At 41.4% G+C, this 24461-nt stretch overlaps 1 protein-coding gene across 1 annotated transcript in view; it reads left to right on the top strand.

The window, feature by feature from the left end:
- iqgap2 (IQ motif containing GTPase activating protein 2) overlaps window positions 1–24461 on the top strand; it is a 68640-nt gene that overhangs the window by 10891 nt on the left and 33288 nt on the right. The window contains exons 3-5 of the mRNA XM_067407795.1: window positions 17882–18038; window positions 20694–20771; window positions 23140–23216. Of these exons, the coding sequence (XP_067263896.1) occupies window positions 17882–18038; window positions 20694–20771; window positions 23140–23216 (312 nt within the window). The remainder of the gene's footprint in view (window positions 1–17881; window positions 18039–20693; window positions 20772–23139; window positions 23217–24461) is intronic.

The following is a 24461-nucleotide window of genomic DNA, read 5'->3' on the forward strand; positions in this document are numbered from 1 at the left end:
TTTTAAATGTCATGCCAAATATTGGCTCATTTTGGATTTCATGAGAGCTACACATTCCAAAAAAGTTGGGACAGGTAGCAATAAGAGGCCGGAAAATTTAAATGTACATATAAGGAACAGCTGGAGGACCAATTTGCACCTTATTAGGTCAATTGGCAACAGAGTGGCAGTGTCTCTCAGAAGTCAAGATGGGCAGAGGATCACCAATTCCCCCAATGCTGCAGCAAAAAATAGTGGAGCAATATCAAAAAGGAGTTTCTCAGAGAAAAATTGCAAAGAGTTTGAAGTTATCATCATCTACAGTGCATAATATCATCCAAGGATTCAGAGAATCTGGAACAATCTCTGTGTGTAAGGGTCAAGGCCGGAAAACCATACTGGATGCCCGTGATCTTCGGGCCCTTAGACGGCACTGCATCACATACAGGAATGCTACTGTAATGGAAATCACAACATGGGCTCAGGAATACTGCCAGAAAATACTTCTAGTCCACCGTGCCATTCGCCGTTGCCGGCTAAAACTCTGTAGGTCAAAAAAGAAGCCATATATAAACATGATCCAGAAGCGCAGGTATTTTCTCTGGGCCAAGGCTCATTTAAAATTGACTGTGGCAAAGTGGAAAACTGTTCTGTGGTCAGACGAATCAAAATTTGAAGTTCTTTTTGGAAAACTGGGACGCCATGTCATCCTGACTAAAGAGGACAAGGACTACCCAAGTTGTCATGAGCGCTCAGTTCAGAAGCCTGCATCTCTGATGGTATGGGGTTGCATGAGTGCGTGTGGCATGGGCAGCTTACATCTGGAAAGGCACCATCAATGCTGAAAGGTATATCCAAGTTCTAGAACAACATATGCTCCCATCCAGATGTTGTCTCTTTCAGGGAAGACCTTGCATTTTCCAACATGACAATGCCAGACCACATACTGCATTAATTACAAAATCATGGCTGCGTAGAAGAAGGATCCGGGTACTGAAATGGCCAGTCTGCAGTCCAGATCTTTCACCTATAGAAAACATTTGGCGCATCATAAAGAGGAAGATGCGACAAAGAAGACCTAAGACAGTTGAGCAACTAGAATGTATTAGACAAGAATGGGACAACATTCCTATTCCTAAACTTGAGCAACTTGTCTCCTCAGTCCCCAGACGTTTGCAGACTGTTATAAAAAGAAGAGGGGATGCCACACACTGGTAAACATGGCCTTGTCCCAACTTTTTTGAGATGTGTTGATGCCATGAAATTTAAAATCAACTTATTTTTCCCTTAAAATGATAAATTTTCTCAGTTTAAACATTAGATATGTCATCTATGTTGTATTCTGAATAAAATATTGAAATTTGAAACTTCCACATCATTGCATTATGTTTTTATTCACAATTTGTACAGTGTCCCAACTTTTTTGGAATCGGGTTTGTACATGCATGACTAAAATATCTGCCTGTGAGGTGTTTCTAAGATGGCTGCTGAGTGACTTGACTTAAAGGGACTTTAAAAGTTAGAGGTAAGATTAGGTACATTAAAGGTGCATTAGAATATGGTTCCCCCGTATGAATCATATGGACTACAATACCTTTATGATACTCAGGGTCCTTCTACTGTAAAAAGTTGTAGATTTACTATGTACATTAACTGAAGTGATTATTATTCAGAGGTAAAGCTGAACAATATATTGATTCGGAATTATCAAAATATTGCAAATGTACATATAGGTCCAGCAGGGATTGTCAGTGAGGGGAGTGAATGTCCAGCGCTCTCCCCACCCTCAATACCACGACTGAGGTGAGACCCTTGAGCAAGGCACCGTACCCCCAACTGCTCCTCGGGTGCCGCAGCAATGGCTGCCCTCTGCTCCGGGTGTGTGTTCACGGTGTGTGTGTTCACTGCTGTGTGTGTGCACTTGGATGGGTTAAATGCAGAGCACAAATTCCAAGTATGGGTCATCATACTTGGCCACATGTCACTTCACTTTTTAAAGGTTCTCTAAGTGATCCTGGGTGGAGTAACTTCCTACTGACGTTCGAAGTGTTGTCAAACAAAACAGAGGCTAGCTAGACCCTCCCTCCTCCTCCTCCCCCTCCCCTCCATGCTTTCTGAAACAGTCATGAACGCGCATTTAAAATCATTCTTGTCGGTTATTGGCTGGAGCATGTTTATTATGTTTTGTGGATCAGTCTGCACCAGTTTGTTTTTATTGCCGTTTTCGGAGCTTGTGGCAACTACAGAGACCGCATTTTTTTTACAGTGTGTTCAGGGGACAGGCAGCTAGCGGATAGTGAGGAGATGTTTGCTGTATGTGCCAAAAAATGTTTTGGCCTAAAAGCGCGTGACATCACTTAGAGCACCTTTAAATGCAGTAAGAAAGGTGCTCGCTCGCACAGAAAGCGGCTTCTTGGTCAGTGCATGATCCTGAATTCAGTTCTTCTCCGCAGCTTATATGGCCAAATCCAAAAAAAAAAAAAAACATCAAAATGCCTGTCTTGGTGAGCATTTATGTTTACAGTTTATGTAAACAGTCAGTTATTTCTTGGACTATACAGTCGAGAAAGAATCCATTCAGCTCTTAAAGTGACATCAGCCTAATAAACCTGCTTCAGTCTGTCATGAAAATGAATTTTTTTATTATATTATAATGTTTTATGTATTATAATGTTTCCTGATGTTACTATGATTTTTACATAAAAGATTATCATAGTTATAAATAAATGGCTATTTTCTACCCTGATTTTAGCTTATTGAGCTTCCTTATTGAGCTCTCTGTTTTAAGGTGAGTGTCTGCTGTGCGACTTCAGTGTAAACACCCACTGCCGTTATTGGATAACAACTTTGGAATTGAAATAAGTATTACATGTGGAATCCTTTCGAAAATGTTTACCACATTTTTACTATTACAGCTGTCAAGATTAACGAATCGTGAAAAGTGTTGATTATTGCATAATATTTAAATCTATTCCTATCACAGTTGTAGTGGTTAACATTAAAGCGATAGTTCACCCCAAAATGAAAATTATTCCATGATTTACTCACCCTCAAGCCATCCTAGGTGTATATGACTTTTTTCTTTCAGACAAACACAATCAGAGATATATTTTAAAAATAGCCTTAAGGGGGTCGCACACCGGACACGAAGCTCGGTGCCGCGCAGCATCGCGTCTCTGACAACTCACAGGTATTGCACACCGGCCGCGCACATTATATATGTGCGAGCTCAATTTTGGCTCTACTCCTGATAGAAGAGCTGCACAATGGAAGTGTTTTATGTCAACAGGGAAACGTTACATGCCTATGTTTTAATATTTTGCACTGAGGTTAGTGTACATGAAAATATGGCACAACAAAGCGAAAGGAAAGAAAATTCTATGTTTATTATACATTTTTAGACTTTATTCAAGCTATTAAACTAAGAATGTGAAACTGATGTATCTTGCAGCACAGGGTGAAGTCAGTATGTACATTAACGACGATTTGAGAGAAATATAATATACATTTAATGTAAAACAATGTACATGGCGCTCTGTGGCGCGGCAGGATTTTAAACAACTTCCTGAGTCGTTGCTGGGCGCCGCGGACAGGCACCGAATGTCGCCGCCAGTGTGCGTACTCTCATAGAAAACAATGCGTTCGAATTTTAAAGACGTGGCGCGGCACTGAGCTTCGCGTCCGGTGTGTGACCCCCTTTACGTAACAATCGGGGTGTACGCCCACAATATTTGCGTATGCCAGCTCATGATCGAGGCATTACACAAGGGCAGGACGTCTGGATCTGTGCACAGCTGAATCATCAGGCTAGGTAAGCAAGCAAGAACAATAGCGAAAAATGGCAGATGGAGGAATAATAACTGACATTATCCATGATATCATGATATTTTAAGTAATGTTTGTAAATTGTCTTTCTAAATGTTCCGTTAGCATGTTGCTAATGTTCTGATAAATGTGGTTAAAATTACCATCGTTTCTTACTGTATTCACGGAGACAAGACTTATCTTCGTTATTTTCTTTTTTTAAACACTTGCAGTCTGTATAATTCATAAACACAACTTTATTCTTTATAAATCTCTCCAACAGTGTAGCATTAGCCGTTAGCCACGGAGCACAGCCTCAAACTCATTCAGAATCAAATGTAAACATCAAAATAAACACTGTACTTATGCGATTAGACATGTTGCATGACGAACACTTTGTAAAGATCCATTTTGAGGGTTATATTAGCTGTGTGAACTTTTTTTATGTTGTTTAAGGCAAGCGCGAGCTCTTGGGGCATGGAGCACGAGAATCGGCGCATTTATAATGATGCCCCAAAATAGGCAGTTAAAAAAATATATATAAAAAAAAAATCGATGGGGTATTTTGAGCTGAATCTTCACAGACACATTCAGGGGACACCTTAGACTTATATTACATCTTTTAAAACATGTTCTTTGGCAAATTTAATGTTCCTCAAACAATTCAGGTCAGACAAAGAGAAGAATCACTCACTGTTCATGACTGAATAGCTTTTGTGTCTTTAATAAGAATCAGTATAATTCATACAGTGAAGACTAAGCAGTGTTTTATTTTTACATTTGATTATTCTATTTCTGTTGTTAAAAAAACCTAATGTAGGCCTACCTGAAACCCTAAACTCCACTTTCAGAAGTTGTAGGGATGCTTTCTTCTCACAAAAAGAATGTGAAACATATATGTTGGTTATGTAATTTTAGTTTTTTAAGTATAATTAAATATAACTTAAATGTATTTTACAAATTTGACGCATTATTGTATAACATATTGAATAAAGCATTATTTAATGAGTTATCGCATATCACATTTTTCTTCAATATTTTGTATTCAGAGGGTATCATTTGTAGCATGTGGCTGTGCTCACAACTTATCAGTATGATGTGATATTGTAGTCTATTTCTGATCAGTCAATATTATTTTAAACAGGATTGCAAAATAAAAGGCTTACAAAACCTTTCACAGGAGGGAAAAACTTAGAAGCATATATTTTGTTGGCCCATAGTAAATCTGACCCATAGTAAAGTGTATTTTAGGACCATTATGTGTCACCATGCATCACAGCCCTGATGCTGTTTAGCTTGGGTCAAAACACCACTAGCTATCTCTAAACTGGAACCTGTTTTACTTGTGTGTACACTACTATTTAAAAGTTTGTTGTCAGTAAATTTTTAAATGTTTTTGAAAGAAGTCTCTTATTATGCTCACCAAGGATACATTCATGTAATAAAAAGTACAGTAATATTGTGAAATATTATTACAATTTAAAATAACTATTTTCTATTTCAATATATTTTAAAATGTAATTTATTCCTGTGACGTCAGAGTGCAATTTTCAGCATCATTACTCCAGTCTTCAGTGTCACATGATCCTTCAGAAGTCATTCTAATATGCTGCTCAAGAAACAATTATTGTCAGTGTTAAAAACACTGTTGTACTGCTTAATATTTTTGTGAAAACTCTGATATATATTTTGCAGGAATTTTTGATTAATAGAAACTTCAAAAGAACAGTGTTTATTTGAAATAGAAATCTTTTGTAAAAGAAGAATCTTATTGATCCTAGACTCTTTTAATTTATGTTAACCAGGCATATTGTGTGCATGGCTAGCACATTTTCAGTTGTGAGGGTTGGGACTCGTTTTGCTGTTAAGACACAGAGAGCAGTTAAATGCATCAGCGGCCATTTGTATCACTGGGAACTTGACCCACATCTGATGAAAGCATGAAAGAATGTGAGGGAGTATTGCAGTGTGCATTGTTCTGAGATGAGGAAATTTTTTTTCACTTCTCAATATAATAGTTCAAAATTCTGTGCAGTTTGTCTGTAACAGCATGATAAAATTGTAAAACCAGAGCAAAGTGTGCAAGTTAATGAATTAAAAGATTAGTTCACTTTCAAATGAAAATTAGCCCAAGCTTTACTCACCCTCAAGACTTTCCTCTTTCTGATAAACACAATCTGAGAAATATTAATAAATATTCTGAACCATCAGAGCTTTATAATGGCAGTGAATAGGGTTCACGAGTATGAGCTGAAGAAAGTGCATCCATCCAAATCCATCCATCGTAAACGTACTCCACACGACTCCGGGGGGTTAATAAAGGCCTTCTGAAGTGAATTGATGCATTTGTGTAAAAAAAAATAAATAAATAAAAATTTATGAAGTAAAATATCTAGCTTCTGCCAGGCAGCCTTCCGTTTTCAACATACGAAGAAAGTGTAAAACTCTTGCCGTTCAAAAAGCTTACACTACTACCTACGCCTTCCCTATTCAACTTACGGAAAAAGCATAACTGATGCAATGCCAGTTTACACTTTCTTTGTAACTTGTATACGGAAGGTGGTCTGGCGGAAGCTAGATATTTTACTTCATAAATGTAATAAATGTAAATATTTTTTTTCTTTTTACACAAACACATCGCTTCACTTTGGAATGTCTTTATTAACCCCCCGGAGCCATGTGGAGCACATATTTATGATGGATGGATGTGGACACAAGCACTTTCTTCAACTTATACAGTATTAGTGAACCCTGTTCACTGCCATTATAAAGCTCACATGCGTCAGGATATTTATTCATATTTCTCAGATTTTGTTAATCAGAAATAAGAAAGGCATATACACCTAGGATGGCTTGAAGGTGAGTAAAGCTTGAAGTAATTTTCATTTGAAAGTGAACTAATCCTTTAATGAATCAATTGTTACACACATCCTGACTTTCCTGGCAGCGCAGTTTTGGCCATGACTTTGTTGCAAAGCCTCTGTTCTGGGAATCCTGTCGTGTTGGATCAGGATTATAAGGCTGGTCACTAATCTGCTTGTTAGTAAGGGAGTAACATGTCATCCCTGAGTTCCACTGAGACGTCAGGACTGGAGTCACCGCTAGAGGCCCACAGTTTTTACTACATATCTGATGCCTGCTGTGCAGGATTTTAACAATTGAAACAGCAATTTAGTGTGGTGGTTTTGGTAAAAGTTTTTTTTTTTTTGTAGTCCAGTAATGTGAAGATGTTACTAGCCTTAATATATTCTCAGACTTCATTACACCTGGCAAGTTCAAGCTTTTGGAATCCATACAGTAAAATGTTTTCATTATTATTATAACCACATGTTTGCTTTTGTCCATTTCATTTTAATTAAGTATAATAATCACAATAATTTCTACTTAATTTCTACTAAAGATTTATCCAATTTTTATTTTATTTTTATTTAATTACATTTTATATACTGCCATTCAAAAGGTTTTTATTTACTTTTTTATTTAAATAATTTATTGTAATAATATTTAATAAAATTACTGATTTTTTTAAACTTTTTATTAAAAACATGAAAAATCTTACTAACCCCAAACATTTTTGAATAGTAGTGCACACAAGACACAATGAAGTAATCACAAAAAATATTTGCACTAGTTTTCTCTGATCTTTTCAGCAATGCCCCCAGCATACCTTTGTGGCGTCCTGGGGTTCCGGGACCTCAGATTGAAAACCCTTCATCCCTAGTTTTTTATACAGCTGTGAACTGATCTGCATAATTTATATAATTGTATATCAATTATATATCTATTGGACTGTTGTTGCAGCAGCTGACAAACATACCTTCTTACACAATCCTAAACCCTTTCCAGTACTGTGACTGGGAAACTTTGTACCTGCTGACTTAAGTAAACAGAGCATGGGTTATTTTAGATAGGGGGGCCTAGTTGTGAAACTTTTTCCATGTCTAATTTTGTCATTGTGTAATTCCCTAAACCTCATTAGTCACAACAGTTTTGAGTGAGTAACATGTCTATCATACATCTGAAAATGCTGTTAATTAGTCTTCATGCTATTGTCTTCTTTTTAGCAGCTTATATTTATCATTCAAGATTAGAGACTTTTTTTAGAGTTTACTTTAGTGCTACAGTAGCATTTTTTTCCATTCTCATCTTTCCAGGTTATACTGTTGATACTTGTCTGCTTCGTCAGCCAAGTCTGGAAAATTGGAAATCATAAATCTTTAATCATAAATTCCATTCACTGAAATAGTCATTTGAATTTACTATACAGTGCCATTTACGGCAGGTCAGTTAATTCGGTGGCCATCTTAATGTTTCTGGCCAAGGACATCTCCTATTCACTTGAATGGGGAAAGACAGAACTCTCCAAAACTTATTTTATCAAGATTTTGTTTCAATAATATAAATTAGTTTGGGGTCAGCAAGATTTTTTTTTGAAAGAAGTTAATACTTTTATTTAGCAAGAATGCATCGAATTTATCAAAAGTGACAGTACGTTTTTATTGTTACAAATGATTTTCATTTAAAATAAATGTTGTGCTTTTGAACTTTACATTCATCAAAGAACACAAAAAAACACTTATTTTAAATAAAGTAGGCAGCACACAGACTCTCTGTTTTGTACAGGTAAGGGTTTTCAGTTCAGTAGCATGCAATATGCATACAATCCGAAAAAGAGGTGAAAAGTCATATAAGAGAATATTGACCTCTGTGCCTGAGTCCTGCTTGTCTGACAGTAAACTGCCAGTCTAAATAGATATTTTTGGTCCATTGCTTTGTTCCTTCCCCAGCTGAAGCAATATTATCCCACAGTGTGTTTTCGGTACAGTTTCACTGTCAGAACACTCACCTCAAGACTAGTAATGCTGTTTTAAACTGCTTTTTTAATTCACAGTATGTTTAACTGTTTAAGCAACATATTAGTCAAAGCTGTTTATAATGAGTCATGGCCAGTCTGGAGCTTTGAATGTTTCTTTCAGTTTGAACCCCTGCAGCCTAACAATCACAGGAAAGCATCGCCTGAATGCTGTACACAGTCAGATCTCTCATAGACAGTGTAACAGACGGCTGCATTGTTTGGTAGAGAGCAGCGGGGATGGGGAGAGGTGTGCACAACAGCCGGATACTCCTCTTCTGATCTGGCCTTCCACATATCCTGATACAGCAATAAATAAGTTCTTTTGACAAACAAGTTTAAATTGCTTACTCACAGGAAATGAAGACTCTAGTCAGATCAGTGCCAAGCCACCCTAATGCTGCATTCACACGGGACATCGGCATTAACGCTTCTCATTTACTTTGAATGGGTGACGTCACGCTTTGCCGAACTGAATTGTGGGTTCCGTCGCGTCACGTCGCTTCACTCGCGTTGCTCACAGCAGAAGTTGAACATTTCTCAACTTTCAAGCGGCAATGCAATGCCGGCCAATCAGATCGCCTTATGCAAATACCCTAGAGCAGTTGCTAGCCAATTGCGTTCAACACTGGAAAGTAATGTGATTGGCTGTTGTCACTATGATGGTCGCGTCAGCACCAAGCTTTAGACATGCCCTCCGTCAAGCGTTGATGCCGACGCCCCGTATGAGTACAGTGTAATAGTGGCTGCCATCCTGACCAATGTGATACTTCCAAGGGGTCAAGATTTGGTTAGTTAGCTTAGTCTTAGCCTTTTCTGGTATTGTATCTAATAAACATCTTTCTCCACTGATGGCCATTCAGAACACATTTTTGTAAGCAACAAGTAGTGTAGTAGATGTTTTACCATTTTGGCTGGCAGGTTTTAAAAGCTTGAAATGGACTTATTTTTCCCTTTTACATCACAGCTTAATAATGAGTATAAAATCAAGTCACTTTTATTTATATTGCACTTTATACAATACATATTGTTTCAAAACGGTGTCACAGTGATAACAGGAACATGATTCAATGATGCAAACAGAGTTCAGTTTGGCTCTAAAAGAAAACAGTGTCATTGTTCAGCTGAAGTCAGTTCATTGTTGATTCAGTTCCGTTGTAAAGATCACGAATTATTAAATTTGTTCATTTCATCTATAAATCAGTTTTGCAGAAAACAGCGAAGCGATCGTCCAGCTCAGTTCATTTCTCATTCAATAGTGTCAGTGCAGTCAGATCAATAACATTGTTGGATATTAAGTGTCCCCAACCAAGCAAGCCAGAGATGACAATGGCAAGGAACCCAAACTCCATCAGGTGACAGAATGTAAACATGTTTTCTGCTTTGAAAGGCATAATATATATTGGCAAATACTCAATTTTGCCTCTTTTATGGCAAGCTGTCACATACATATCGATTGTTTGACCTAAAATAGTTAATGTTCCTGTTATTCTCCTGACATATTCATTATATATTGTTCTGAAACTGTATGTCACAATCTTGGTTAGATATCACTGATGCAATCTCATGTACAAGTGTGATTTAGAGGCACTCTAGCAGATGGGCTGTGTTGAAACAGAGCAGGTTTTGTGGGAGGCTGGGGAATTGCTGACACATGTCTGGGCAGAATGTTTTCTTTGCCATTGCCATGTTGTCTTTAATTAAATCAACCTAAAGAGCTGGATGGACATTCAAGGAATGTCATCTTTTGGCATATTTAAAGAAAGCATCAAATATCAGAGAGGGTTTCTTTGATCTAAAATATCAACATACCACTGTGGGCATAATAAGCAAGTACCTCCTCCTTGATTGTGCTGTATCTAAGCATGCCTGTGACCTCACCTATGACCCCAGAATTGATCAACTCTTGACTTTGCTAATGAACTCAGTTAAGCCACCCAACTCAGGAGTGACTTAGTAGATGATTAACCAAAGGTTTGCAAACAACAGCAAAGTCTTGGCATTTTAGCGTAATGTTTCTTACCTAACCAGATCTGTTAGTTCTAACACTGATTATAGATATTGGATCTTTTTAAGTGCTCCTCTCATGCTTTTTCAGATATTACATACATTATATAGCTTGTGAATATAAAAGGTCTGCAAAGCTTTGAAGATCAAAATGGATAATAAATGGAGTTATAAAAAGAAAGAACCGATTCTGAACTGCCTGAAACGAGTCGTCAGTAATTCCAGTCTTACTTCCCGCACTCACTAAAATAAATTTGTGTAATATTGGCATATGGTCTTCATTGGCTTCCTGGGAACAACGTCTACTTTGACCCACACATAATGGCTGTAGTTATAGCTGAGGCCTTGAGAAGTATGGTTCGTATTGTCGACTTGTCAAGAAAACGCTGTTTTCTTGCTGTAAAAGCAAATACTTGTCACGGGTGCACAAGAACAAGATGTAAAAGATCCAAGTGCAGCATAAGTATTTATTGGGGAGTCCAGAAACGTAAATCCAAGGCAGGCAAGAGGTCAAAATCCAGGTAATCAGTCCACAAAACAACAAGCCAGAGATATAAAACAGTGCACGTAACAAATACAACAAACCACAACCAAGGACAGACACAACTGAGTATAAATAGACAGACACTAATGATGAAACACAAAACAGCTGAGTGCAATGAGTGTAATAATGAGTCCAGGGGTGAATATGGGAATTGTAGTCCAAGGGGTGAAAACAAGAGTCCAAGATGGAGTGCCCTCTAGTGGCTGATGGGCACTCTCACAGGTGATCATGACATTACCCCCCCTCAAAGGAGCGGCTACCAGACGCTCCACCAGAAAACAAACAAAAACACAAAAAACTCAGGAGGGAGGTGGACAGGAGGAGGATCAGGGGGAGGGATGGTGGGCCAGATCCAGGGTGCCCAACTGATAGCCAGGGCGGTGCTGGAGGAACTGACCAGGCTGGTTCCAGTGGTTCTGGAGTCCTGGCTGATTGCCAGGGTGGCGCTGGAGGAACTGACCAGGCTGGTTCCAGCGGGTCTGGAATCCTGGCTGATTGCCAGGGTGGTGCCGGAGGAACTGACCAGGCTGGTTCCAACGGTTCAGACGGCCTGGGCAGTGGCGGCAGGGCAGAAAGCCTGGGCGGCGGCGGCGGCAGGGCAGAAGGCTTGGATGATGGCGGCAGGACAGAAGATCTAGGCGGTGGCGACAGGGCTGGCCAAGGGTGCTTCGTGGCCGTATCAGGGAGAACGAGCAGCTCGGTGACGGCCTCCGTGGCCGTATCAGGGAGAGCGGACAGCTCGGTGACGGCCTCCGTGGCCGTATCAGGGAGAGCGGAGGACTCTGGGACGGCCGCGTGCTCAGGCTGGGGCTGCTCTGGGACGGCCGCGTGCTCAGGCTGGGGCTGCTCTGGGACGGCCGCGTGCTCAGGCTGGGGCTGCTCTGGGACGGCCGCGTGCTCAGGCTGGGGCTGCTCTGGGACGGCCGCGTGCTCCGGCTGGGGCTGCTCTGGGACGGCCGCGTGCTCAGGCTGGGGCTGCTCTGGGACGGCCGCGTGCTCAGGCTGGGGCTGCTCTGGGACGGCCGCGTGCTCAGGCTGGGGCTGCTCTGGGACGGCCGCGTGCTCAGGCTGGGGCTGCTCTGGGACGGCCGCGTGCTCAGGCTGGGGCTGCTCTGGGACGGCCGCGTGCTCAGGCTGGGGCTGCTCTGGGACGGCCGCGTGCTCAGGCTGGGGCTGCTCTGGGACGGCCGCGTGCTCAGGCTGGGGCTGCTCTGGGACGGCCGCGTGCTCAGGCTGGGGCTGCTCTGGGACGGCCGCGTGCTCAGGCTGGGGCTGCTCTGGGACGGCCGCGTGCTCAGGCTGGGGCTGCTCTGGGACGGCCGCGTGCTCAGGCTGGGGCTGCTCTGGGACGGCCGCGTGCTCAGGCTGGGGCTGCTCTGGGACGGCCGCGTGCTCCGGCTGGGGCTGCTCTGGGACGGCAGCGTGCTCCGGCTGGGGCTGCTCTGGGACGGCAGCGTGCTCCGGCTGGGGCTGCTCTGGGACGGCAGCGTGCTCAGGCTGGGGCTGCTCTGGGACGGCAGCGTGCTCAGGCTGCTCTGGCGACGCCGGCGGCAAGGCGCTTCGTTGGCGCCGGCAGGGCAAGGCGCTTCGTTGGCGCCGGCAGGGCAAGGCGCTTCGTTGGCGCCGGCAGGGCAAGGCGCTTCGTTGGCGCCGGCAGGGCAAGGCGCTTCGTTGGCGCCGGCAGGGCAAGGCACTTGGAGAACCCACAGACAACCTCTAGAGTGGTCTCCAGGCCTTGTCGGACGGAGGAAGCCCTTTTCCTCCTTCTCCTCCGCTTATGAGGGTGAGGCGGTGGCTCACCCAACAAGGACTCACTGGCTGGAGCGGACTCACTGGCTGGAGCGGGCTCTGTAGTGGGCTCACTGGCTGGAGCGGGCTCTGTAGTGGACTCACTGGCTGGAGCGGGCTCACTGGCTGGAGCGGGCTCTGTAGCGGACTCACTGGCTGGAGCGGGCTCTGTAGCGGACTCACTGGCTGGAGCGGGCTCTGTAGCGGACTCACTGGCTGGAGCGGGCTCTGTAGCGGACTCACTGGCTGGAGCGGGCTCTGTAGCGGACTCACTGGCTGGAGCGGGCTCTGTAGCGGACTCACTGGCTGGAGCGGGCTCTGTAGCGGACTCACTGGCTGGAGCGGGCTCTGTAGCGGACTCACTGGCTGGAGCGGGCTCTGTAGCGGACTCACTGGCTGGAGCGGGCTCTGTAGCGGACTCACTGGCTGGAGCGGGCTCTGTAGCGGACTCACTGGCTGGAGCGGGCTCTGTAGCGGACTCACTGGCTGGAGCGGGCTCTGTAGCGGACTCACTGGCTGGAGCGGGCTCTGTAGCGGACTCACTGGCTGGAGCGGGCTCTGTAGCGGACTCACTGGCTGGAGCGGGCTCTGTAGCGGACTCACTGGCTGGAGCGGGCTCTGTAGCGGACTCACTGGCTGGAGCGGGCTCTGTAGCGGACTCACTGGCTGGAGCGGGCTCTGTAGCGGACTCACTGGCTGGAGCGGGCTCTGTAGCGGACTCACTGGCTGGAGCGGGCTCTGTAGCGGACTCACTGGCTGGAGCGGGCTCTGTAGCGGACTCACTGGCTGGAGCGGGCTCTGTAGCGGACTCACTGGCTGGAGCGGACTCACTGGCTGGAGCGGACTCACTGGCTGGAGCGGACTCACTGGCTGGAGCGGACTCACTGGCTGGAGCGGGCTCTGTAGCGGACTCACTGGCTGGAGCGGACTCACTGGCTGGAGCGGACTCACTGGCTGGAGCGGACTCACTGGCTGGAGCGGGCTCTGTAGTGGACTCACTGGCTGGAGCGGGCTCACTGGCTGGAGCGGGCTCACTGGCTGGAGCGGGCTCACTGGCTGGAGCGGGCTCACTGGCTGGAGCGGGCTCTGTAGTGGACTCACTGGCTGGAGCGGGCTCACTGGCTGGAGCGGGCTCACTGGCTGGAGCGGGCTCACTGGCTGGAGCGGGCTCACTGGCTGGAGCGGGCTCACTGGCTGGAGCTGACTCACTGGCTGGAGCTGACTCCAGGCCTTGAAGGATGGAAGAAGCCTTCTTCCTTCTCCTCCTCCTCCCTTTACCGGAGTGAAGCTGAGGCTCAGTGCCCACCTCCTCTGAAGACTCTGGAGTGGACTCACAGGCGGGAACGGACTCACTGACTGGTAGATTAGGTGAGGTTCTCCTACCCCGATCCTCGAGGTAGAAAACGAAACCCCAAAAATCCAGGGTCTGGAGCCCCTCCAACTCCCACTGAGACAGAGGGTTGTCGAGGCATCCATTAAAAATCCCTTTTAACGCCTCATCATTATACCGCAGTCCTCTTGAAAATGTCCAGAAAAATTGGGCAAAACACCCTACCTCACTCCCCTCCTGTCGCAGCGCCAATACTGCCCGAACCAGAGCCATCCGCTCTCCAATGGAGGCTGGGGAACTAATCTGAATACTCATGCTGCTGGATCCTTTGTGTGGTGGTTTGTTCTGTCACGGGTGCACAAGAACAAGATGTAAAAGATCCAAGTGCAGCATAAGTATTTATTGGGGAGTCCAGAAACGTAAATCCAAGGCAGGCAAGAGGTCAAAATCCAGGTAATCAGTCCACAAAACAACAAGCCAGAGATATAAAACAGTGCACGTAACAAATACAACAAACCACAACCAAGGACAGACACAACTGAGTATAAATAGACAGACACTAATGATGAAACACAAAACAGCTGAGTGCAATGAGTGTAATAATGAGTCCAGGGGTGAATATGGGAATTGTAGTCCAAGGGGTGAAAACAAAGGTCCAAGATGGAGTGCCCTCTAGTGGCTGATGGGCACTCTCACAGGTGATCGTGACAATACTTGCATGCATTTCCAAAGGACTAGGACTTGTGTTTGAATTGATACTGTAAAACCAATGCTATTGTTTCTGTCCATATCACTGTGTGTACAAGGAAGCCTCTGGAGCTGAAGTTCAGATATAGTAAAGGCTGTTTCGTTTCCGTCACATGCTGTAAGTGGTAGATCAATCACAACAGACTGGGCCATCTGACCAATCAGAGAAGAGTAGGCTCTCGGAAAGGAGTGGTTTAGAGAAATCGAATCCTTTATCGAACTGTTTCAGACACTGTAAAAAAAGAGGTGATGCTGCAGTGTACATTGTGAGAAAATCACCTTGGATGCATATAATCCTGTTGTAATAGACCCCGATACAAAATGGGACCTAAAATAGCATAATAGGGGCACTTTAAATGTAGACGTCTCCATATTTGTGAGCTGAAGGCAAGGACACTTAGCTGTCAGTTGGTTGGACAGCTCTACAGGGCCCAATGCCAGATTCCCTCACTGGCAAGAGAAAAGATATGCCAGTGTAGGTGCCATGACAATATAGCTTTCTCTGAACATGTCAAAGGTCACTTTTGTCAGCTGGTTACTGACTAGCAATCAGTTTGGAATGTAGTTTCTTGTGCTGAATGATCCAGGTGAATTTTAGGGATTCAGTGATCTGGAAAACTGAACAGTGAAGTGGATGCATGCTTAATGTGACTGCAGGCTAATAAACTAGTCCATAATGCAGCTATATTATAACCTTCTTCTGTTTTAATAGAATTAAAAAATGTAATTTATTCATGTGATGACAAAGCTGAATTTTCAGTTCCTATGTTAACAACTCAGAGGATGAAGGGTGACTGTAGTAACGTAACCTTAATATTAAATCTTCATGACAGAAAAGCCGCTTTTATGTAGAAAAAACACGTTTTTCCAGTGGGTCAGAGTTGGATGGGTTAGCATGGTCTAGTTAGCCCCTGCTGGTAGTCACATGGCATTTACAGCTCAGGTTATTGCCCCAAAAACCTGAGCAAACTTTTGGGGAGTTTTACACAAGGCAAATAACTTTCATTGAGAGGAATTGGAATACTGACAGATAACTTTCTCCGGGTACCTTGTTGGGTTTGCCAAAGAAATGAGAGAATATCACACAAACAGGTTGTTGTCCTCTTGGTTTCACTTTTTGGTGGATCTGAGATTTTGTCATTTGGGCGTGCTTTAGGAACTTTTACATCTGAAATTAGCATTAATAATAAAGATTTGCAGTATATCCGAAGGACAAACTAATTGTTTTTGCTGTTAGAAAGGAAGCTCTGTGAGATCTCGTCATCTATTAAGTATATATTTTTTTTCGGTGTGTTCCGCATGTTGGCTCTAGAGGGACACCGTCTGGAATCGGGCCATCGATGAGAGAACTCTGAACTGCAGTTTAGCTTATGCCTGGTTCAGACTACATGAATTTAGCCCCATTTTGCCACAATCTGTTTGACTTAGGGTGTCATGGGATTTGTAAATGACAATGGGCGTCGGTACGCAAGATTCGATAATTTCTTTCAGTTTCAGTTTCAATTTCGATAATTTTACTCGTGTAGTGTGTCATAGTGGACGACAACCGATGCTGCGTCTGCGATGCTTCACAACAGAAAGACTAGCATGTTTAACTTTTTTTTTTCGGTCATCCACGACATGTGACACTGGCCAATAGAAGCACAGAAGCGTGACAACACATGCTTTTAAACATGCGGAAAGAGATGAAAGAGAAATGAAATGAAAGAGAGACAATAGTATTGTTCCTGCTAGGTAGAATTGTGCAATGCAGTAAATGTTTGTGGAGCTATGGCAACAATACTCCTGTGTTTATGTTTTCTCGAGGGTGAAAAAAGGTAAAAGGTAAACATTTTACCTCAGTTCTCTTTGTTTCTTGTCGACGACACGACAGGGTTTTAGGAGACAAATTGTATAATCTGACACAGTGACTATCGTACCTGACAAAAATATCGTATAGTCTAAACCCGACATTAGCAAATGAGTCATTGCATGAGAATAAAAGCGAAAGTGATGAAAGCAAGCAAAGAAGTCAAGACGGTGCAGCCAGAAGGCTGTTATAATTTTACATCATCTTACCTGAGCATTTGAATTCACAAATATTTTCATAATAACATGAACCGACTGGAATGAAGAAAGTGATCAGCATGATTGATATTTAAAATGGTAAGGAAGCGCTGCTGTGTTAATGGTCTGCATATCTGCAGTCCTAGTTTCAAGTTCCCTTTTTGAATGACAAGAATAGACAATTTATATATGTTGACAGATATAGACAGATATTTCCTTACACACAGGTGCAGAATGCATGTGCTAGCTGACAGTAGTCCTTTTGCTGTGTTCAAGCACAGCTTTTTGGCCAAGAATCAGCCGACGAGAGGCGACAACACAGTCAGCTTTCATCTTGCTAGTTTGATGTCGTCTTGGTGTGTCCCAGGCTTTAAACTGAAGAGCTAGTGAAGAGCTAGTGAAGTCTGGTATACATTTTATAGGAATGTCCTGATTGCTAAATTTTTGCTTCTTTAATAATTTTAAAAATAGCATTAACTCATGTTTAATAATGCTTGATTTATGAAGTGAGCATTTTTATAAAGTGTTTATTAATTGAGTCCCAAAATTTCATTTCAGTGCAGCACACTTGTTTTCCAGAAAAAATCTCCATCTTGGAAGTATATTCAATAAATAATGCATGTTAAAGCATGCATAAATAAATGCATGTTAAAGCATGTTGCTGTCATTTGAAAGTGTTGATTTGATACTGTAGTGAAAAACATTTAGCGTTTACTATCAGTGTATTAAATTTCAGTATGTGGTCTTTATGTGAGTAGCTGAACCTCTAACCTTTTGATTTCAGATGGATGGAGGCTTGTCTGGAGGAGCAGCTGCCTCCTACCACAGAACTGGAGAACGGCTTGAGGAATGGTGTTTACCTTGGCAAACTGGCCAAGTTTTTTGCTCCGCAGTTGGTGTCAGAGAAGAAGATTTATGACAGGGACCAATCTCGTTATAAGGTACTGATTTTCTGAAGTTTTTCTTGCTTTTAGAACTGTTTAACTCAGCACACAAATGCTGTATGTTACCCTACGTTCACACAGACACTCCTAAAAAGTACATTTTGTAAGTCACACCTGTTAGTAAATATATAGATGTCAGTTCCAAACACTGACTGTGTGAACGTAGCCAGTTTGTCACAGTGCTTTGTCAGGAAGTGCCTTTTCCTTAATGCAACACAGACATCCTCATATCCTAAATGTCACATTCCCGTGGGAGGAGAAATAACAGAAGGGGGAATTCAGATTCAATTGTGCCCACTGATAGTGTTGTTTATTTGCACATGCTGTTTGCATTATTTTAGTGCCCAGTTCACTAAAGAAATGATGCAAATCAGGTAATGATGCAGACACACCCAAAATGTTTGGGCTGACTTCAATTTGCATGGCACAGCATACAAAGGTGAAATGTTTGTGATGAAACTAATTACATTTTTTAGCACTATTTTAGAGCATTTAGCACCTGGTTAAACTGAATTGTGTGTAAATATCATTCAAAAGTTTGGTGTTAGTAAGTTTATAAACAGTCAAACCAAGACTTATTCAGACACCTTGAACATTTCATTCATTAATAAAGTTTATTCATTATAGTTTAAAAAAAGGTAATAAAATATGACAAGATCTCAGAGTTAAACTGTGTCAGAAAAAAATGAATCTTAATTATGTCAGATAACACTTAAGCAAAACATGGTCAGGTCAAAGTATCTGAATAATTTTTGGTTCCAAATTTTTATAGATTTTACTGGTAGTCCACTGCTTGAAGAATTTTTAGGGTATAATATGTCACAGTTTACTTTATTTTGCTATCCTCACTTAAATAAATGAACTATAGCGTCCTGCACCCACTAGTAAAAATATATCAACAATATTTGACTGTGTGTGTAATTCCATTCAAAAAGTGAAACTTGTATATTATATTCATTCATTACACACAGACTGATATATTTCAAATGTTTATTTCTTTTAATTTTGATGATTATAACTGACAACTAAGGAAAATCCCAAATTCAGTATTTTAGAAAATTAGAATATTAAGACCAATACAAAGAAAGGATTTTTAGAAATCTTGGCTAACTGAAAAGTATGAACATGAAAAGTATGAGCATGTACAGCACTCAATACTTAGTTGGGGCTCCTTTTGCCTGAATTACTGCAGCAATGTGGCGTGGCATGGAGTCGATCAGTCTGTGACACTGCTCAGGTGTTATGAGAGCCCAGGTTGCTCTGATAGTGGCCTTCAGCTCTTCTGCATTGTTGGGTCTGGCATATCGCATCTTCCTCTTCACAATACCCCATAGATTTTCTATGGGGTTAAGGTCAGGCAAGTTTGCTGGCCAGTTAAGAACAGGGATACCATGGTCCTTAAACCAAGTACTGGTAGCTTTGGTACTGTTTGCAGGTGCCAAGTACTGTTGGAAAATGAAATCTGCATCTCCATAAGTTGGTCAGCAGCAGGAATCATGAAGTGCTCTAAAACTTCCTGGTATATGGCTGCGTTGACCTTGGACCTCAGAAAACACAGTGGACCAACACCAGCAGATGACATGGCAACCCAAACTATCACTGACTGTGGAAACGTTACACTGGACCTCAAGCAACGTGGATTGTGTGCCTCTCCTCTCTTCCTCCAGACTCTGGGACCCTGATTTCCAAAGGAAATGCAAAACTTACTTTCATCAGAGAACATTTGGACCACTCAGCAGCAGTCCAGTCCTTTTTGTCTTTAGCCCAGGTGAGACGCTTCTGGCGCTGTCTGTTGTTCAAGAGTGGCTTGACACAAGGAATGCGACAGCTGAAACCCATGCGTATTGGGTAATGGTGCGTAGTGGTTCTTGAAGCTCTGACTCCAGCTGCAGTCCACTCTTTGTGAATCTCCCCCACATTTTTGAATGGGTTTTGTTTCACAATCCTCTCCAGGGTGCAGTTATCCCTATTGCTTGTACACTTTTTTCTATTTTCCTTCCCTTCACCTCTCTATTAATGAGCTTGGACACAGAGCTCTGTGAACAGCCAGCCTCTTTTGCAATGACCTTTTGTGTCTTGCCCTCCTTGTGCAAGGTGTCAGTGGTCGTCTGTTTGGACAAATGTCAAGTCAGCAGTCTTCCCCATGATTGTGTAGCCTACATAACTAGACTGAGAGACCATTTAAAGGCCTTTGCAGGTGTTTTGAGTTAATTAGCTGATTAGAGTGTGGCACCAGGTGTCTTCAATATTGAACCTTTTCACAATATTCAAATTTTCTGAGATACTGAATTTGGGATTTTCCTTAGTTGTCAGTTATAATCATCAAAATTAAAAGAAATAAACATTTGAAATATATCAGTGTGTAATGAATGAATATAATATACAAGTTTCACTTTTTGAATGGAATTAGTAAAATAAATCAACTTTTTGAAGGTATTATAATTATATGACCAGCACCTGTGTGTGTGTGTGTGTGTGTGTGTGTGTGTATATATATATATATATATATATATATATATATATATATATATATATATATATATATATATATATATATATATATATATATATATACATATATATATACACACACAATATGTGCAATAATGTGTTACTGTTGTATTTATTTATTTTGTTTTGCACTTTCTCCAGCACTCAGGACTACATTTCAGACACACAGATAACACTGTGCAGTGGCTCAGAGCCATGGAGTCTGTTGGTTTGCCCAAGGTGAGGCACAAGTACACACTTTTAAAGAAACACACACACTGACGCATATCTTTGCCATCCTCTCTCTTTGAAGTAAACATTTATTAGACTTGCATTCAAAGGAGTAACAAGTTGGAATCAAACTGTGTACTTAGTATTTTTGTGGAGGCTCCAGTTGGTAAGGTTGTAAGGGGTTCATGGGGAAAAAAACAACCCCCAAATAAAAATAGGCCCAGCTATTATTATGTATAATAAAACTTTTTGTAATAATTACTGCAATGCCATAATATCTGATTATACTTTTGAATTATCAAAGAGAGAACATACATTATTAATGCATTTACTGTCGAGGGTTGGCATCTTCTTTCAGCCCAACCCTATTACTGTCACTATTTCAGAATATTACGAATATTAGGGCTATAACTCCTGCATCGATTCAGTCTTCCACATATTTTGTAGCTTATAGAAACAAACAAATTTAAGGCATATAAACACTGACACTGCAAGGCAAACTGTACCTTATCTCGGCGTTTGACATTTTGTGAATCAGAGGCTGTTCTTTGAAGTCCTTCAAACCTAGCGTCCTTCATAATACCTAGCGTATGCATTGCCTAAAGTTCAGTCGATCGTAAAAAGTCATTTTAACAGAAAACATTTATATTTTGTAAAATTTTGGACAGATTTCACCCAGCCAGTGCAGTGCATTACACAAAACCACAAAAGTAAAAAAGGGCATCATGTTGTATTTACTGTATGGGCAGAAGGATAGTGTATATGCTTGTTGAACATTTAAAGATCAAAATTACTGACATCAATAGGGAGCTTGTCCTCCATTTGCTGCTACATGGAAGATTTGAACATGGCTGTGATGAGTTGCTACTGTTCAGACACGAGCATCAGTGAGGTCAGGCATTGTTTTTGGGTGTTGGGGGTCTGATTCACAGTTTCTATTCAGTTCATCCCAGATGTGTTCAGTGGGGTTCAAGTCTGGATTTTGTGATGGACAGTTCATAGACTCACTAAATCATTTCTATATGGATCTTGCTTTGTGCAAATGGCCATTGTCGTGTTGGGACAAAAAAAATGCCCTTCCCAAACTGTTGCAGTGTAGTTGGCAGCACACAGTTCTTTAGAATGCAAAAAAAATTAGTTCACCCAAAAATGAACATTATGTCATTATTTACTCACCCTCATGTCATTCCAAACCTGAATGACTTTAAAATTATGTGGAACACAAAAAAAGATATTTTGAAGAATGTCGAGAATCAAGCATTCTTCAAAATAATGAATCAAGTGTTCTTCAAAATATTGAGGGTAATGATGACATGATGAATGGTGAGTGATGATGATGAGTAAACAAAGACAGGTGCATCCTAATTTGTGTACTTAAGCACTATTCAATGATTTTTTGTAGTATAAATATTGTGAGTACTGTGTTCACACTGAAAATTCCAAAAAGAAAAAGTACACTTTAAATACCCGGATAACACACTTAATTAACTGAAAAAATACTTTTTGTGCGGCAAAAAAAAAAATTATTCAACAATTATTCAACAATATCAATGATGGGCGATTTCAAAACACTGCTTCATCATGACGCTTCGAAGCTTTACGAATCTTTTGTTTCGAATCATTGGTTCGGAGCGTATCTCAAACTGCCAAAGTCACGTGATTTCAGTAAACGAGGCTTCGTTATGTCATAAGTGTTTCGAAATTTCAATGGCGTGAGTTTGGCAGGTTGATACGTGCTCTGAACCACTGATTCAAAACAAAAGATTTGTAAAGCTTTGAAGCTTCATGAATCAGTGTTTTGAAACCGCCCATCACAAGATTTTGTTGAATAAAGAACATAAAGAACGTTGCTTCATAACATTAAGGTTGAACCACTGTAGTCACATGAACTGTTTTAAATACATCTTTAGTAGCTTTCTGGGCATTGAAAGTGTTAATTGTCTTGCTGGCAATGCAGGCCTCACTGAGCCATTGGATTTTATCAAAAATATCTTAATTTGTGTTCCTAAGATGAATGAAGGTCTTACGGGTGTGGAACGACATGAGCGTGGGTTATTAATGACAGAATTTTCATTTTTGGGTGAACTAACCCTTTAAACACACCTGAACCAGCTAATTAAGTTTTTACTAGACATACTAGAAACTTTCAGGCAGGTTTGTTGAGGCTAGTCAAAGCAAACTCTGCAGGAGAGTGGCCCTCCAGGACCGAGTTTGGATACCCCTGACTTAGTGCATAGTTAATAAATGCATAGTGTATTTGGGACACAACTAGAATTTTTGATTTTGTTTGAACTATGCCTTTAGGGGCCTATTCCTTTCTAATCTTGAGGTGTCCAAGGTATTATTTATATAAAAAAAATTCAATTTTCTCTTTCAGATATTCTATCCTGAGACCACCGATGTATATGATCGCAAGAATATGCCCAAGGTGATCTACTGCATTCATGCGCTGAGGTATTATAGACCTTCTGATGTTTTTCTACACCTCATTCTGTTCTTTCACTCAATATCTAAAAAGTGTTTACAAGCTGTGGACTGAAGAGGTGTGCTTGCTTCACCAGGTTTCATAACCTGAAATTATAAAAAATGGCGGTTACTTTGTGGTTATGGTTTCTCGATCTCTCAGTTATGACAACAGGGTTGAAGAACATCAGTGTGTATGACTGCTGCTTCCGTTTGGCAGCCATTGTCATGGCAATCTTAGCACTGAGAAAAGCAGCCATTTTTTTAGAAATGGTGTGACTAGGGGGTGCCCGTGGTTAATCTACCCATCAGTCCCCCTGGTTAACTTCCTGTCTGTCTTAAGTCATTTCCTGTCACTGTTTCCTGACAATTCTTGTCAATATGCTCCAGATACAAAACTCCTTTTCACACCTCTTCTGTTGTGCAGAGCATCCTCAGATCATTGACTTCCTGAGAGAAGTATTTTTTTTTTTATGTATGTAAACACATCCGTCAAGTTAATGTTTTATGTTTTTATCTGCTTCATGGATAATCCACATTCAGTTTTTATGGCCTGCTGAGGATTGAATGCTCTGAAGTATGAACTAGGTGTGATCCTACACTCTTATGATATCAGATTCCCGCCCTCCCTTGCAGGAAGCATATACTCAGAGATTAGCAGAGGTTTCTGTTTCCTGTTTGTCTGCCACCACTGAAAATGTGCTTTATACTGTCTGAAAGCAGTATATTGTCTGTCCTACTGTAAATGTCTGCCTTTATAATCAAAGCTCATGGGAATATTGATTAGAAATCCACTCTGTGGGGCATCCAGGCATTATATAAGGATTTTTCAAAAACTTTGGCACACAACTTGTTCCACACTCTTTGTTCTGTACACATGAATGTGAATAGTTATTGCTGAGGAGAAGTGTGCTTTTACTTTTCTAAACAATCAGACTTTGATTTTTCACCTGGTGACAATGAAATGGTCATATAAATGCCATTAACTTGCACTACTGTTAAAAAGTTTAGGGTCAAGTAAGGTTTTTTTTTTTTTTAAGAAATTAAAATGTTTAATGGAGTAATAATGCATCAAAGCATTATTGACAAATTATTAAAAATGACAGTAAATGCTTTTATAATGTTATACAAGATTTAAGTAATATTAGGTTATTGATCTCTATTAGGTCTATTAGGTATTGCTATCTGTTAGATTAATGCTAATTTGTAAATATACTATTGTACATTGCTTATTCT

Source organism: Chanodichthys erythropterus, chromosome 13, assembly GCF_024489055.1.
Source record: "Chanodichthys erythropterus isolate Z2021 chromosome 13, ASM2448905v1, whole genome shotgun sequence".
In the NCBI taxonomy this organism is placed as follows: Eukaryota; Metazoa; Chordata; class Actinopteri; order Cypriniformes; family Xenocyprididae; genus Chanodichthys; species Chanodichthys erythropterus.